Genomic DNA, 17798 nt, shown 5'->3' on the forward strand with positions numbered 1-17798 from the left:
TGTCTTAAATAGTACCAAGATCATTGCGTTTAAGATCCTTGGAATTTTAGCTTTTCATCAGCTAAGGTCTCGATGGGCAGTTTAGCTTTCCTTTTTAAAGGCCTCTAGAAAATTTGTGTATATATTCTCTTTTCAAGACTTTGTGTTGCTGAGTTTTGTTTCTAAACAGCGTTCCCAAAGCTGTATTAGTGCTTTCAGTGGTTTGTGAGTAGTTAAACTTCCAAGTAGTAGACGTTTTACATTTTTTAATCATTTGGCTTTAAGAACAGGGTGTGTTGCCAAGCCACCCATCACTGAGTCATCCTGGGCCAGTTTCAGGGTTGAGAGGCCCTTGGCCACATGCTCTCTGTTGGTTCCCCAACAGTTGTGCTTGTACCCATAAATTCTAGCTCTCCCAAAGCGTAATGCTTGGCTGTGTGACATTGTGGTGACAAAAACCCATGTTGGCATGGAACAGTGGAAAGTCTGGGACATTGCACTTTAGGAAAACTAAGGTGGCATCCAGGGCCTGGTGTGGAGGCTCAGCAGTTACCACCTTGCTAGCTTCACCATGATGCCAGGACGTGTCTGGGGACCCATTCCTGAGTCCTTCAAGTCATGCTGCTTGTAATCTAGCTGAAAAAGGTAAAGGGACCCCTGACCCTTAGGTCCGTTTGTGACCAACTCTGGGGTTGCGGCGCTCATCTCGCTTTATTGTCCAAGGATGCTGGCGTACAGCTTCTGGGTCATATGGCCAGCATGACTAAGCTGCTTCTGGAAAACCAGAGCAGTGCATGGAAACGCCGTTTACCTTCCTGCTGGAGAGGTACCTATTTATCTACTTGCACTTTGACGTGCTTTTGAACTGCTAGGTTGGCAGGAGCAGGGACCGAGCAATGGGAGCTCACCCCGTCGCGGGGATTCGAACCGCCAACCTTCTGATTGGCAAATCCTAGGCTCTGTGGTTTAACCCACAGTGCCACCCACATCCCATAATCTAGCTGATAGCCTTGCCCTTTTCCCAAAAACCCATATTACTGAGTTCCTCCAGTCTCTCTCTGTGGTAACTTGCATTCTTTAGCAAGTCTCTTTACTAAAGAAATTTTAAATGAGATTTGAGTGTTATTGGGACGCCATCATGGTTTTGCAAAAATTAAATATTTGGAATCTTGACCAATATAATTATTTGAATGCATATTAAAATAATTATTTGTTTCTGAAACCTTCATTTTAACTTTGCTAAGATATATAGCAGATCTTTTATTGTTGTGACCTTGTATTTTGTTTTAGAGGAAAACTTTCTATTAACTCTGTGTCTGGGGGGGGTTGTTTGTTTGTTTGTTTGTTTGTTTGTTTGTATTGCAGGAGCATTCTTCCTTTATGCGGGATTTGCTTTTGTGGGACTCATTTTCCTCTACGGCTGCCTTCCTGAGACGAAAGGGAAGAAACTGGAGGAAATTGAATGCTTATTTGAGAACTCACTGTGTACATGTGGCATTTCAGATTCAGATGACGGGAGGTATATTGAATATATCCGGGTGAAGGGAAGTAATTACCATCTTTCTGACAATGATGCTTCTGATGTGGAATGATTTTCAGCTGCTGGTGTATTTAATCAAGCCGGGGTGGTGTTGTTTTTGGCAGGGGGTGGTGGTGAAGGAGCAGTTCTTGATGACCTCACTGCCCTGCTTCTGGTCTGGTTCTCCTTTCTACTGTCTTATCCAGCTTCACTTTCCTGTTCCAAACCATGTCATTTGAGACGAATACAGCAAAACAGGACACTGATCTTTCAATTAGTCAAAAAGGGACAATTGTGAGGGGGAGGGAATTATTCTGGGAGGATACAAACATTCCATGTGGGTGTATGTCTGAGGTCCTAGAAATGACGATACGAAACTCAATTGATGATATACCATGCATTTTTGTCCCACTTGAAAAAAGTGAAAAAGAACAGCTAGTCAGAAACCAAATGAATCATTAAAGTACGGTTACCTGGCAACCGAGGGTTGATACAAAAGTGCTCAGCCTCTTACAAAACAAGCGGGAGAGAGAGAGAGAAATCGGCTGCCTGCTGTGGAAATTGTAATTTAATATTAGTACCGTACTTCTTTCAAAAGTAGATTCATTTGTATGCAAGGAGAAGGCAGGGTGTTGCAGCCCTTTGGGTCGCTTCCTTCCTTCCTTCCTTTGGGCATGCCTATCTTTGAAATAACTTGCCACTGTTTTACGACCATTGCTCTGCACAAGGGACCCCCGAGAACAGCCACAGGGCAGGTCTGCAGAGAATTTTGGCGCTGGTTTTTAGCATTCTCTCTTGGGTAGTGTTGTGGGTGGTTGCTTGAAACACAACTGCACGCGAGCAATTCTGGGTAGCAGTCTGTTTGGTTCAACAGCAGATCCATGCACATTGCTTCCTTGAACCTGGTAAAATTTGACAAAAGCTGATCCCTTCATGAAGCCCCTTCTCCTTTATGAAGCTATGGGTGAGCTAGAACTTCTACCATAAAAAGGGTGAGGGGGCAGATACACTATTTCCCCTTATTCTGCCCTCCCCAAAGAATGGAAAGCCCCATTGGAGCAACTAATGTTCATCTCTATTCCCCTCCAAAAGATCAAACAAGCAGGCAAGACCTGTGCACAGGAAACTTTCCATTAACTTGGTTGAGCACCTTTTATTGAATGAAACTTGCTCATGGCTAAACACTGCAGAAGACTCTTGGCCATTGAGGAAAGTGTGGTTGGTAATATAGTTCTGGATTAAATACTGTGTGGAACCTTCACTTCCAGCTAAACACAGAAAAGTAAAAACGAAAGGGCTCTAGTACAGAACACTCTGAAGCCTACATCAGGTGTGGGGGTCCTGTGACCCTCGGGATGCTGTTGAACCTAAATTCCCATCAGCTCCAGCCAGTGTGACCAGTGGTCAGAAATGGTGGTAGTTGGTAGTTATAGTGCCAACAACTCCTGGAAGGCTGCAAGGTTCTCCTACCCCCTCCTGCATATAATTGTATACCTAAGGAAAAGGTGGTTCTGCAGAAGAACTAGAAGTTAAAAGCACATGTCTAGGTTAGCAACTAAGGGACACGGGTGGCGCTGTGGGTTAAACCACAGAGCCTAGGGCTTGCCGATCAGAAGGTTGGCGGTTTGAATCCCCGTGACGGGGTGAGCTTCCGTTTCTCAGTCCCTGCTCCTGCCAACCTAGCAGTTCAAAAGCACGTCAAAGTGCAAGTAGATAAATAGGTACCGCTCCAGTGGGAACAGTGGCATAGCGTGGGGGGTGCAGGGGGGGCCGGCCGCACCGGGCGCAACATCTGGGGTTTAGGGTTAGGGGGCGCAAATCCACGGATTAGGGGGCGCAAATCCACGGGTTAGGGAGCGCAAATTACTTGCCTTGCCCCGGGTGCTGACAACCCACGCTACACCACTGAGTGGGAAGGTAAACGGCGTTTCCGTGCGCTGCTCTGGTTCTCCAGAAGCAGCTTAGCCATGCTGGCCACATGACCCAGAAGCTGTATGCCGGCTCCCTCGGCCAATAAAGCGAGATGAGCGCTGCAACCCCAGAGTCGGCCACGACTGGACCTAACGGTCAGGGGTCCCTTTACCTTTACCTAGGTTAGTAACTGCACTAATCAAAGAGTTAGTGCTGCCATCAAATTTCTGCTATATTGACTGGGTGTCTCCTGTTATTCCCTCTGCCCCTTCTGATTCTGCTTCCCTTGGATAGCATTTGGCTCAAGAGACTTTTGGGATTAAAAAAAAAAACAGTTAAGGGGATAATATTATAGATCCCGATCTGTAGTTTATAGCCTCTTCCAAATTGCATTTAAGGCATATGCATCCTCCTTTGTGACTGGGAGAAAGGAAATAAGACTTTTCTTCAGCAAAGGATACCTTTAAAAGGCAAATTAATCACTCATTTTTAAGTGCTGCTTGTAAAACCCACATTTGAAAAGCTGTTTGGGAGGTTTGGCATGAGAGTGACCCCAAAGAGGACTTACATTCCCACTGGCTCTTTCTGCTGAACATCCATGTGCCCTTTTAACCTTTTGAAGTTTCAGGCAGGGAACTGATGGAAAGGAAGCGCTGTCTTTCTCAAGGCTCCGATGTGTAGAGCTTCACCTTTTCAAGCTAGCTGCTCTCTTTCCAGAACAATTCCACATTTTCCACAGCCACCGTTCAACTTTGAAATGTATGGTTCCATCAAACGAACAGTGTTGCCTTAAAATGGGTTTAATTTGCATCTGCCTTTTAAAAATGGGCAAATACACCAAACCGGTCTGCTTTTATGATGAAACTGGTTTCTGCCTGCCCCTTAAACATTCTCTTGGAATTGGTTGCAATGACCAATAAAGTCCAGTGATAATGAAGTCTGTGCCAAAATGCTGCCTTTAATAGGGCCAGTCCTTAAATATGCCTTCACTGGTTTTCCTGCCTAAAGCCTTAATTGAGGGGAAATGTGTGAAAGGTATGCCCAGGAGGAGATTTCAAACTGATCTCAGAAATTTGCAGGGTTGGGACTTAAAGCCACATAGGGTATGGGTGTTTAATCGGTGATCTATTCGTCTTCTGTGGCTCTGGTTATCTGCTTTGGGACAATAAAAATTGCTCCTTGCTCTCCCAATCAGATCAAAAGACGATTGCTCCAGACAGAACCTTGTCACAAGCCCATGTGTTGAGCATTGCAAATAGTGTTCCCATTTATATTAACTTTCTTATTTTTCCAGACTGCGCTGACGTCTTTATCAACGGAAAAGCATTAGCCAGCATTTTGGTTCTTTGACATTCTCTCAAATGACGTTCAGCCATCCGCCATCCTCATCTCTTTTTCTGAAACATATTTTATCTTCTTAGGGAGTATATTTTTTTAAAGCCAGGCCTGACATTTTCCCCCTCTCTCTACCTGTTAGAGGCCGAAAGCAGTATATTTGAGCTCACTAACAAGAGCACAAAATCCACAGCCACCTTTTCCCCATTGCTTTATTTTCCCTTCTGGACACGCTGGCATAAGTCTTCCTTTTGATCTTGCTTTATGCTGTAATAATGCCTTAGTCACAGTACCAAGAATTACTTATAATAACAATGAATCGAATGTTACTTGAAAAAGTCCTACAAAATTGGGGTTTTTATTTTTGGAATCTGTGAATGTTTATAATCAAAGAGTAAAGGGGAAATGTTTCTATTTTACAGCATATTTTTGTTTATATTTTACATCTTGACTTTGTCAGAAAAGCCTAGTTTTAATATTCGAGATACAGCTATTTAATTACAATAGATGATATGTAGTTTAGCCCTACTCAAGAGTAGACCCATTGAGATCGGTGGACTAATCTTGAATGTTCTCCAATGTAGCAGGTCCATCTCTTCTACTAGGACTTTTATTTGTAACAGAACACGAACAGCATACCTAAGCACAACACTTTTATTCAAACGTTCTAATGCCCACATGTATCTCTAGGTCTGTTCGATTCAGATCTATTGTGCTTCAGGTCAGTTAGTAGTTTCAGATATGGTGTATTTGAGAAGTCTTAAAACACCTCTTCTAAGAACTCATCCTAGCTTAGCAAAAGCAATCTGCAGATGGACGGAGGCTTCCAGTCCGAGGATCAGGTCCTTTGGGCACAAAAATTTGCAGTGCCGGATTGGAGTGGTGGCATCTGTCTACACCTAGGGTTGTGTGTGGAATGGACCATACCAGTTTGGGTCCAAGGGAGCACATTTGATAGGGCAGATGATTGGTACTATCAGAGCTCAATATGCTCACCATCTTATGGCTCTAATTACAGTGGTGCCTCGTAAGACGAAAAGAATCCGTTCTGTGATTCTCTTTGTCTAGCAGTTTTTTCGTCTTGTGAAGCAAGCCCATTGATGGATTAGCGGATTAGCGCTATTAGCGGCTTTTAGCGGCTTATCTGCTGATCGTATCAGCTGATAAGCGGCTTAGCGGCTTAGAAAAAGGAGGGGAGGGGAAAAAAACCAGGAACTCGCAAGACATTGTCGTCTTGCGAAGCAAACCCATAGGAAATTCGTTTTGCGAAGCACCTCCAAAACGGAAAACTCTTTCGTCTAGCGAGTTTTCCGTCTTGCGAGGCATTCGTCTTGCGGGGCACCACTGTACCTGCTTTGGGACAATAACACTTATTTGTTGCTTGTCTGATTGAATCAGAAGGTGATTGCTCTAAACAGATGTTTGTCACAAACCATGCAGCCCGCTCTGGGATGATCTAAAGTAGCACATCGTTGTTACAAACACATCTTTGGAAAATAATGATAATTCTGGATTGTTGGTTAATTCTGTCTCTCCCTCTCCCGCCCTGGTTTATCCATATCTTCTATTTTGTTCAACATTCAGGTAGATTTTGATTTGTCTCATAGTATGACAGAATGGTATAGAAGGGACCACTTGGGTCATCTAGTCCAACCCCCCTGCAATACATGAATATTTTACCCAACTTGGGGCTCAAACCCACAACCTGAGATTAAGAGTCCCATGCCCTACTGATTTAGCTAAGTAGAAAATATTCATTTATTTTCTGTTATACATTCTCTCCCCCCCTTAAGTTATTAAGCATGAGTAAATAGGGTGAGTTCTTAGGAACTTAATAAAAACAAGTAGCCTTGCTTGTTATATGTGCACCAGACTTAATTTCCATAACTTTTATTGTCCTGTGAATTATAGTGAAAGCACTGTCACAAGCAAAATGAGAGCAGGAGATCATGTAGAATTTATTTTGAAGGAAGCTCACATTAGGAATGGGAAGTCAATATGTTTTTAAGGTCTAAGACCACTGAGGGAAATGCCAAGGAAACAGGTTATGATTGATGCCCACCATTAGTAACGATGAGGTGTTGTTGTTGAGAATTCTATAAAGATTAAAGAACATTAAGCGGGTTTGGAATGTATTCAGTAAATATACCAAAATAGTAGACTCTGTCCCATTCAACATAGAAGGCTTTGTACAAGAATGCATTCCAACTCAGACATAGAGCAGCTCGCCTATATAGGACAAAAAAGAGGGATCTCAAAGCAGGCATTGGGAAAGAGTTGCCAACTTAGTGCAAGTAGGTACCAGTTCATCCTCCAGTACTTCCTATGGTGACCTCAGAAATCCACAAGACACCAGAAACTGTTGGCTGTTTTTGCTCTGTTCCTGTTTGCACTGGCTCGGCCCTTCCTATATTGAACATGCCCCTTTAAACATGGTCCTGTAAACATTCCCACGTTTCATTGGATGCCAGGACAACCCACTCTCCCATCTGTTCAGAACAGAAATGGTGTACAAATTCTTTGCGAGTGAGTGCAGTAGTAGCTGATGCAGATCCCCTTTTCACCATTGAATGCCCTTACCATTTTCTGGTCCCACGTCTCAGAGATGTGGCATCCATTATGCCATGTCCCCACAGTAGCCATTTGTGCCTGCTGCCCATGGCACCTTCTCAAAACTCCAAGAATGCCCAGTGGCCCTGAAAGCTTGGTGGCTCCTGGTTGAGAAATTTACAGACTGCATATAAGCATATAGCCAACATACATGCCAAGCATTGTGCACCAAGAAGAACTGTGTTGGCTTAAAATAGGGGTGGCATCACATTTCAGAATTGGATGGATTCAGAAGAATGTGCCCATTTAAAAATAAATAAAGGAGCACCATTAATTACAGCGGAAGCCCATATTTGGCCTGATGGTTGTTTGGACTCCAGCTTCCAATTTCCCTCTCCCCTTTCTGAAATTTACCTACTGGGAGATCGTTTCAAGGCATGTCAAAGGGCCAGCTTTAACTTCCCAGTGTCTCTAAGCAACATTATGTACCTAATGAGCATGCTTCTGGATCCGTTGCTTCTGGATCTGTGAGTTTTTATTTTGACGTCTTCTCAGCTCACTCAATTCAGATTGGAGGAATTCAAATTAATTCTCAGCGGCAGTAGAAGGGGGGTGAAGAGTGTCCATTGTGTCACCAGTAATCATGGGGACCTAAAAGCTGAACTGTCCACCAACCCCAGCTTGGACTTTGAAAGGCTAGACTTGTTTTTGAGCTAGGTCCAGGGCGACAAGGTATGTTCACCCAGTACTAGCTCAAAACGAGTGATTCAGAAGTTACTGCAACTTTGGTTGCATTCTATAGATATGAGCCCATGGATGTTTTTGTACATCTTCCGTTTGACTTGGTGGCCCTTCATAGGAGAAGCTCCCAGTGGACTGTGCCCGTGGTTATCGCTAAATGTCAAATGTGTTTCCTTAAAACTTCTAGAAGCGTGAGAGAAGCATCAATGAAATCAGTATTTGAAAAATTAATGTGAAGATAAATTATCTGAGTAGCACTTTAATCAATTGATTTGTGCGTTTTTCTTTCTTTTGCCTCTTTTCTGGATGTGCATCAGGCCAGAAGCAGCGAGGCTACAATATGTGTTTTATGGGGTTTTTTAATTATTAAAACGTGTGTTATTGCGGGTAACTTTGACAGCTTAAATGTAGCTACTGATGACAAAATAATCCTGAATTATTCTTTGGATTTAAACAAGTCACTTTTTTTTCTTGCAAAATTGTTGTTTTCTATAAATAGCCTTGTGTACAGCTACCATTTGGTGTAACCTAGAATGGTTTCAGTTGAAATAATGTTTTCAAGGTAAGAAGTCAGCAAAGTATATTCTTCTCGGTAAAAATGGCTCCAGTACTGGAGAGCAAATTATTTAAAGGTAATTACATAGATTTAAAAATAAGAAAAATATTGGGGAGTTATTTATTTTGTGTATTTTCATATAGAGAAAGGTTTTTAATGTGCCAATAATAATCACTGTGGTGTTTTGTAACAAAGTGCTAATGTTGTTCCAAGTACTGTATATGAAAATATTTTAGCCAACAGATTTGTTAGTACAATATGAAAACATATTTCCTAATCTGACTTGCATCTCTTGAAATCAAAGCAGTTAAAATTAGTGTAAGAAACTAGTTTCTATAAATTTTTGTATGTAATAAATATAAACTATATTACATTCAGGAACTGGGCATGTGTAACTATAAAGCTTTACATATAAATATATAATGTTGGAGTACATATATTCTTTGGGTCTTTTCCAAATGGATGTTGACATTTTATTTTATTTTATGTAACATACCAAAGAAGGGAAGTAGATGTTTTCTACTTCAAGGGTCACATGGATTGTTATAAAAGAGAAAAAAATCTGTATTAGAGCCTCTGTCCTGGAACATGTTTAAGTACATGATTGGTACTGGACTGTATTGTTTTATGTTTGTTTTTTAAAGTTCCCGGCACTTAGAAACCTAGATGTCAGAGATTATCTTTTTATGGAAGAAAATTTAGTTATACATTTGTCTCACCTCTCCTGCTGCAGAATATTCAGTCATATTTCTCCCATATCTCTCCACCGATCCGCCGCCCAAGTCTGAAGTGGCGTCCAAAAGCAGTTATGCCTCAACACAAGCATTTGTTTCCACATGCTGGTGATTTTTAGGCAAACACCTCGCCGTGTGAAATTTGGGTGGTGAAATAACACGTGAGGAATTCTGCCTGTCACATCAGAAAGGCATGTATTGAATCAGTCATCCTCCTCTCCCTCCACATTCAACATAACGCCGTTTTGTCGCTCAACCAACCAAGCCTATAATGTATAAAAAGTGGTGTAAATTTTATGACAATGTAGTGCTACACAGCTGAATGTTTTTATGTTCAAATTACCCTCCTGAAAGTTCAGTGTCTCTCTACATAAGAATAAATATCTTTATTAAAGAATTGTCTGACAATTGTAAATGAACAAAAATAAAGGTGAGGCACTTGATTACAAAACCTTTCTTGGGGTTTTATTTGTACTTGACAGAGTTTGAAAGAACACTGTCAAGAAACTGCTGTGAGAGAACCTAATAAGGAATTGTGTGAATATATTTTGCAAAATGACACCTACCTCTCCTAAGTGGTAGTAAAATTCATAGGAGGCCAAACTCCTGAAGTCTTGCTGAATGATGCTGCATAAAAGTTCTAATTCCAATATGATGTCAACCAGTCTCAGATTTTGCCTTCATTCAGCAAGCTTTAAACAGTCATACCCAGGAAAATGGGGCTATGGGCTCCTTGAGTTGTAAACTTTCCTTCAGTGAACACCCTTAACTTTAGAGCCCAGGGTAACTTAGCTATGGTCTGAAACTAACTTTTTCTCTGCTCCAAAACAACCCCAAAAAGAGACCCCTTTTCATGTGAAAAGGTCACTTTTGAAGCACTTTTTGATTTTATGGCAATTAAACTGATAAATGTCAAGACACGTCATAAAATCCATAGTGATCTATGTAGCATTTGGTCATTTGTTAACTTTGACCTATTAAAGGCTGCCTTTAGTGTCAAAGGTTAACACTATGCTTCGATTAAAACCACCCACAAATTGTGACTGTGAAAAGCAAAATACTCTGCTTTTTAAGGCAGCTGGTATAGAATTCGAATGTCTATTTATTTATTTTTTAACAACCGCCTTAGCTAGGAAGTTTTCTCTACTCAGACACCCACCTAGACTTGGCAGCAAAACTTTAAAATTGCAAATGGGTATCTGAGGCCTACAGCTGTGTATGCTAATTTGGACAAGAAATGGCATTTCTCATATAATCCTCAGATCTTTACCCAGAAGGCAGCAAGTTTTAATGTCGTCATATGGTAAAACATTAGGCCTCCCTCTTGTTTCTCAAGGCATACCGTAAAGTGAGCACAAGTGGAACTAAAATACCTATGTGAAAACTGCATGAAGATATTGCTGAGAAGCGATCCTTCTTAATAGCGTCGAGATCCAAAGGCTGAGGGTTTGGCCATGACGATGATTTTTATTTTGATCTGCCGGGAGGTCGTGGCCATGCAGACTGCTTTTCAAGGTTTGCCATGAGGAAGATCTGCACGAAGAACTTGAGATCCAACGCTTTCTGGGTGTGCGGAAAGTGGTGGCACAGCTCTTTGGATCCAGGCCTCAATTTAAAGATAATAACTGCCCGTCCTGCTGATCTGCGGTCTAAACGCAGTAGACTTGATGATTTTGCATCTTCCCTGAATGCCACCGATGCAAGATGACAGCGAAACCTTTTTCTGCGTGGGCGCGAGTACCGCTTCCCCTCCTGCTATTCCCTGGTGCTTTGACGCAATCCTGCCTAATGAATTTGCCGGGGAGAGGTGGGGGGGGTATGTTGTGTGCTGTGTAGTGGCATCAAAGCAAAGTCACAAGTCAGCAGCACCTGCCGCTTGCTTATTACTTGGAAAAGACGGGAGTCGTCAGAGATAACATAAAAGTAGCCGCAACGGAGTAAGCAATTTTCTTATGAGCTAGAGAGGAAGATGGCTTATGCCCCCTGCTTGATAGCTTTTAAATAAAACTTCCCTGTGGGGTCAGAAATCATTACTACCTATCTGATTTGTTGGGAAAATGCGAAAGCTTTAGATCTGGAGATGCAGAGCCCGAATGAGATTCCAAAGAGTGATTGTCTGCGACGATTCTGCTCCACTGGCTTCATTCTATATCAACAGGATTTTAAAAAATTTGCTATTTACATATGCTTATGGTGAGCAAGCAGGCATTTCGGCAGAATGCAGCTGCTGCCGCAAAATTCAGATTAATCTGGACAAGGGTATGCATAGTCAGGAGACTCAGGTATCCTAGGAAACAGCAGCTGGAATTTCCGTTGCCTTCATATAGGCTCTACAGTTGATGTCTCCTTGTGGATGGGCGTGCATCAATAACATGAATGAAGTGGGTTGGTGACTTCGGTTACGCGATGCCACGTACAGCGTGGTCACGGACGCCAGATTCCATGTGACAATCAGCCTTTTTTCTCTGCAATGTGCATCACTGGTGAGAACATTGATCAAGGGTGACCTTATGAGGTCACTGAGGTCTACCCTTCTGACTGTTCGTAGGGCTACTTCGCATATTATCCAACATGAACATATTTATCTAGCAGAGACGCACTACTAATCACAGTTTCTTGGAATATGGAAATGTGCAGAGGGCCTTCTCAGTGGTGGCGCCTGGTCTGTGGAACGCCTTCCCATCAGATGTCCAGGAAATAAACAACTCTCTGACTTTTAGAAGGCATCTGAAGGCAACCCTGTAGAGGGAAGTATTTAAACGTTTGACGTCTTACTGCGTTTGATGTTTTAATTTGCTGGAGGCTGCCCAGGGTGGCAGGGGCAGCCCAATCAGATGGGTGGCATATAAATGAATTCTTGCTATTATTGTTGTTATTAATATTATTAGCCAGTGTAATACATACAACTTCAAACTGCTTCCCAGTGAAGAAAAGTAGTATTTAAATATGGAACAACATAACCGAGCACTGGTCGCTTTTACTCAAATGGTGTCTTGCATACATTTTGAAATAATTGTTGTATAAATAGCATTGTCAACGGCACAGCAAAAATCCCCGCCCCAAGCAATTTACAATCTTGGTCTGCAATCCTAAATGCACTTACCAGGGAGAATGCCTCGTTGAACTCAGGACGACTTACTCCTGAGTAAACGTGCTTAGGATTGCACGAAAGGCTATGCTAAAACCCTTCATAAGATTGCTAGCCCTCTATATGAGCAGGTGGATTTTTGAAGGTAACTGTGATGGGACCACTTTATGAAACATTACTGGGAAAGAATAACTATTAAAGGTTGGATGTTGATTCTGGACCATGTGGCCATATTTGCTTGGCAGTACTATTAATTCTGTTGGAACTGACTCCTTTTTGGCAAAGGTTTGAAGGCCCCTTTTGAGGTGACGGATGTAGCTGACAAAGGAGCCTGTGTGGAATGCAGCCTGGAAATCAAATCCTCTTGCAAGCAAATTGAGTTTTGGAAATGGTTATTTAGTTAGTTAGCTTCCTGCTGGAGAATCAGTGTATGTATCTGCACAACTGGACCTTGCCCTTTCCAAATGCATTAGATTTCATAGTGAGGTATCAAAATCCCAAAGGAGCAGAAAATCCTATTTATGTATGCAACCACAGCTGTGCAGATGTTATTGGTCAAGAGATGGAAAGAGGACAAAGAATAGCAGATTAAGTTGATGGATTATGCCAAAATGGCAAAAATGACAGGAAGAGTCAGAAATCAGGAAGACCAAAATTTAAATAAGGAATAGGGAAAATTTATAATTTACCTTAAAAACCATTGTAAACAGTTGAAATCATTAGTAGGATTGGTCTAACACTTGTAGTTTAATGGTGAATTTTGGATATAATGGAGATGTAAAAGATTTGGATTATTTTGTATTTATTTTTTTTAACTGTTTTATTAAATTTGCTTAGTAACGTAACATTATTATATATATTCTATAAACAAAGAATACAAAACACAATTCATTCATACTACAATGCATACCTACATAGCATTAATATATATGGTTTCTGAAAAAGGGTTTACATAACAAAATCCATTCAAAATACCATCCGGTTTAACTTTTCTTCTTTTTTCCTTTCCCCCCTCCCTCCCCCCTCCAACCCTCCCCTCTCCGCCCCCTGTCAGGCCTTCCTTCTTCATATCTTTATCCATGTACACAGTCTGTTCATTCGAGCTTGTATGTTAGGGTTGGCTTCCCCTCTTTCTATCCAGTTCCTATAAAAAGCCCATTTATTTGTGATTCATAGAATCATAGAGTTGGAAGAGACCACAAGGGCCATTGAGTCCAACCCCCTGCCAAGCAGGAAACACCATCAGAGCACTCCTGACATATGGTTGTCAAGCCTCTGCTTAAAGACCTCCAAAGTAGGAGACTCCACCACACTCCTTGGCAGCAAATTCCACTGTCGAACAGCTCTTACTGTCAGGAAGTTCTTCCTAATGTTTAGGTGGAATCTTCTTTCTTGTAGTTTGGATCCATTGCTCCGTGTCCGCTTCTCTGGAGCAGCAGAAAACAACCTTTCTCCCTCCTCTATGTGACATCCTTTTATATATTTGAACATGGCTATCATATCACCCCTTAACCTCCTCTTCTCCAGGCTAAACATGCCCAGCTCCCTTAGCCGTTCCTCATAAGGCATCGTTTCCAGGTCTTTGACCATTTTGGTTGCCCTCCTCTGGACACGTTCCAGTTTGTCAGTGTCCTTCTTGAACTGTGGTGCCCAGAACTGGACACAGTACTCCAGGTGAGGTCTGACCAGAGCAGAATACAGTGGCACTATTACTTCCCTTGATTCTTTGGCATTTGTTTTCCCATCTATCCTCTACAACTATCTGTGCAAATATTTCTGATTGTACGTATTCAAAAACATAATCATTCCATTTTTCCATATTCCATTTGGCCTTTTCTTTCCATCCCCCAAAAAAGATTTGGATTATTATAAAAGATGCAGGAGGAAATGATTAATAATAGGACCCACAAAGGAGAGGAGGGAAGTCCTGGATATTCTTTGGAAGCTTGTCTTTATGTTGTATGTTGGATATGTGAATGTAAAAATCTAATTTGAAAAACCAAATAAATATTTTTTAATAATAAAAATCATAGTGAGATATAAGCAGCTGAAGAACGATGAAAAGAGTTTTTCCATTAAAACCCTGCAGTACAGAATTCAGAGAACAGGTACCTAATTGAAACTACAAACAGCACAAACAAGCCTAGGATCACAGGTTTCTAAAAGGAAACATTTATTCTTGTGAAGTATCCTTATGCTGGGCCAAACAGCTGTTACCCTGCATATGGAATTTCCATGCTTGGTCATGGTGCCTAGTTGATAAATTCATTTCTATGACCAGAAAGCCAGCTTGGCAGGTATGATCCTCTACATTAAGAAACTTGCTCTGGCTCCTGGTAACCATGACTACAATAGTACAGCCAAAATGCAAATGAGATCATGTGATTAGGATTTCCTTGAGCTTTAGCCTTGCCCATATATAACCAGCTTGATAGCTTAGCGCTGACTAAAGTAAGAGCATATCTGTATCTATCATCTATCTATCTATCTATCATCATCTGTCTATCTATGAGATAACATATGGTCAATGAAGATGCATGATCTCCTATCAGAAATCAGCTGCGCTAATTAGAACTATGCTTGAAAGGTTTCTCATGTGAAAGTTACTCTGGGCTGAACTTGTCTTCCAGCCTCTAAATCCCACAAGGGTGAGACAAATACAGCGTAGAATGTTTACTAATCTTCAGTCCATGGGGCCTTTTGAAGTTGGATTTTGAATGATTTACACATTAAGTTTTCAAGTTCTTTTAGCATGCACTCCAACAGAGTGAAAAGATCAAAGTAGGTAGCGATTGTTGCACCACAGATTATATTAAAATACATTATAAAATATAGGTAGTGTGGTTTATAAGGGCGTGTTCTTTGTGCCCTCCTTCAACCAAGTGAGACGTTCAATGGAAATGGTATTTTGGGACTGAGAGCCTGTCAGGGAACCTGTTACTGTTTTGCAGTGATGCACTGAAAACCAGCTGTCTCTTGAAGGGGGTGCATTCCTAAATATTTTCCATGATGAACTGCCAAAGCACTCTTGAAATGACTTAGCTATGTGGGGACTGTGCCCTGATGAAAATGTGTTTTGATTTATGTCGAGGCTGAGAAGAGAATGGATGAGCAACAGCAGTGAATCCATGTCGCAGTGCCCCGAGGTGAATTCAAAGACTGCACAAACATACACAACCAATAGATCTAAAAAGGCTTTCCTCTTCCTGTATCTGTTTTATGCAGCTTCAGCCAGTGCCACCATAGAATACCTTGTATTCTGTAACATTTGCATGGCAGGAAGAGAATACACAGGTACAGCATCTCATGTTGCACTTACAGGATGGGAAACACTTCATTTTCTGGTTCTTGGGGGACAGGGAGCGGGTGGGTGTGGGGGATTCCCTGGTCCTGAATGGGGTAACTGTGCCCCTGAAGGACCAGGTGCGCAGCCTGGGAGTCATTTTGGACTCACAGCTGTCCATGGAGGCGCAGGTTAATTCTGTGTCCAGGGCAGCTGTTTACCAGCTCCACCTGGTACGCAGGCTAAGACCCTACCTGCCCGTAGACTGTCTCGCCAGAGTGGTGCATGCTCTGGTTATCTCTCGCTTGGACTACCTCAATGCGCTCTATGTGGGGCTACCTTTGAAGGTGACCCGGAAACTGCAATTAATCCAGAATGCAGCAGCTAGACTGGTGACTGAGAGTGGCCGCCAGGACCACATAACACCGGTTCTGAGAGATCTGCATTGGCTCCCAGTAAGTTTCCAAGCACAATTCAAAGTGTTGGTGCTGTCCTTTAAAGCCCTAAACGGCCTCGGTCCTGTATACCTGAAGGAGCGTCTCTACCCCCATCGTTCAGCCCGGACACTGAGATCCAGCGCCGAGGGCCTTCTGGCGGTTCCCTCATTGTGAGAAGTGAGGCTACAGGGAACCAGACAGAGAGCCTTCTTGGTAGTGGCACCCGCCCTGTGGAACGCCCTCCCATCAGATATCAAAGAGATAAACAACTACCTGACATTCAGAAGACATCTTAAGGCAGCCCTGTTCAGGGAAGTTTTATAATATTTAACGCTGTACTGTTTTTAACAGTTGATTGGGAGCCGCCCAGAGTGGCTGGGGAAACTCAGCCAGATGGGCGGGGTATAAATAATTTATCATCATCATCATCATCATCTTACTTATCATTCACCACCCAAAGGCACAGTGACTTTGAGAAATGCTAGCTTAGAATATCTTTGCCTCCATACTATGCATTTGGACCGGAAAACCCCACCTTTTCCTTGTGGCACTCCAGCCAAACAAGTATTCCAAAAAGGAACTTGAATCCCTTGATTATAAGGCTGCGGTTGCTCAGACGAGAGAGGCAGTGCAAACCACTCCTTAGTTTTGTATTTGAAGAGATGGCTTTGTCCATGTAAGCTCAGCAAGTGGGCAAGAACAAAAATGTTGCACGTTTATTAGTAAAAGGAAAGACTTTCAGCTCACAACTTTTGGAAACAGTATTCTTAACTTCAGTAATTAGAGTTATCACATACATCCCAGTTTATATATAATATATACACTCTTCTGATGTATAAATGATACTCTTCTTTTTGCTTGCTTTGCTGAAATGTGTTTATTGAATTGATTTTTATTACATAAAGGACATTTGAACTGGTTGAAATATTGGTGAAGGATGTGTGCTAGACAGCATCTTAAAAAGCAGAGACATCACCTTGCCAACAAAGGCCCCTATGGTTAAAGCTATGGTTGTCCCAGTATGATGTATGGAAGTGAGAGCTGGACCATAAAGAAGGCTGATCGCCAAAGAATTGATGCTTTTGAATTATAGTGATGGAGGAGACTATTGAGAGTCCCATGGACTGCAAGAAGATCAAACCTCTCCATTCTGAAGGAAATCAGCCCTGAGTGCTCACTGGAAGGACAGATCCTGAAGCTGAGGCTCCAATACTTTGGCCACCTCATGAGAAGAAAAGACTCCCTGGGAAAGACCCTGATGTTGGGAAAGATGGAGGGCACAAGGAGAAGGGGATGACAGAGGATGAGATGGTTGGACAGTGTTCTCGAAGCTACCAACATGAGTTTGACCAAACTGCGGGAGGCAGTGGAAGACAGGAGTGCCTGGCGTGCTCTGGTCCATGGGGTCATGAAGAGTCGGACACGACTGCTAATCTGTTTGTATATATTGCCTTTTCCAAAAATGTTGAGTACAAGGCAGTTTAGTTACTAAGACTGATGAGACTGGTAAGCCCAGAATGGACACTTAAATCTTGCCTGCAGAAGATGGAAAGGACCAAGTAAAGAAAATAGTCTTGTGTCTTTCTTCTGGATTCTTCCTCTGCCAGTAGGTTGCTATAGATTCTAAATGAAGCTCTTTCAGTTTTCAGTTATGTAGGAATTATT

General features: G+C 42.1%; 2 protein-coding genes and 1 long non-coding RNA gene across 3 annotated transcripts in view; 2 read left to right on the forward strand and 1 right to left on the reverse strand.

Moving 5' to 3' along the window:
* SLC2A13 (solute carrier family 2 member 13) overlaps positions 1–2585 on the forward strand; it is a 104505-nt gene extending 101920 nt beyond the window's left edge. Inside the window, exon 10 of the mRNA XM_082239678.1 lies at positions 1345–2585. Coding sequence (XP_082095804.1) covers positions 1345–1571 — 227 coding nt within the window. The 3' untranslated portion in view covers positions 1572–2585. The remainder of the gene's footprint in view (positions 1–1344) is intronic.
* LOC309541740 lies at positions 1490–9770 on the reverse strand. Its single transcript, XR_014223863.1, has 3 exons — positions 6087–9770; positions 3588–5752; positions 1490–3041 (listed from the first exon to the last, which is right to left on the reverse strand). It is a non-coding gene; the product is annotated as an uncharacterized lncRNA (long non-coding RNA).
* Positions 9771–10041: 271 nt separating this feature from the next.
* Positions 10042–17798, forward strand: part of ABCD2 (ATP binding cassette subfamily D member 2) — an 81856-nt gene continuing 74099 nt past the window's right edge. Inside the window, exon 1 of the mRNA XM_082239643.1 lies at positions 10042–10108. The gene's annotated coding sequence lies outside the window, so the exon portion shown is untranslated. The remainder of the gene's footprint in view (positions 10109–17798) is intronic.

Source organism: Podarcis vaucheri (assembly GCF_965113315.1).
Source record: "Podarcis vaucheri genome assembly, chromosome: 10".
Lineage (NCBI taxonomy): Eukaryota > Metazoa > Chordata > Lepidosauria > Squamata > Lacertidae > Podarcis > Podarcis vaucheri.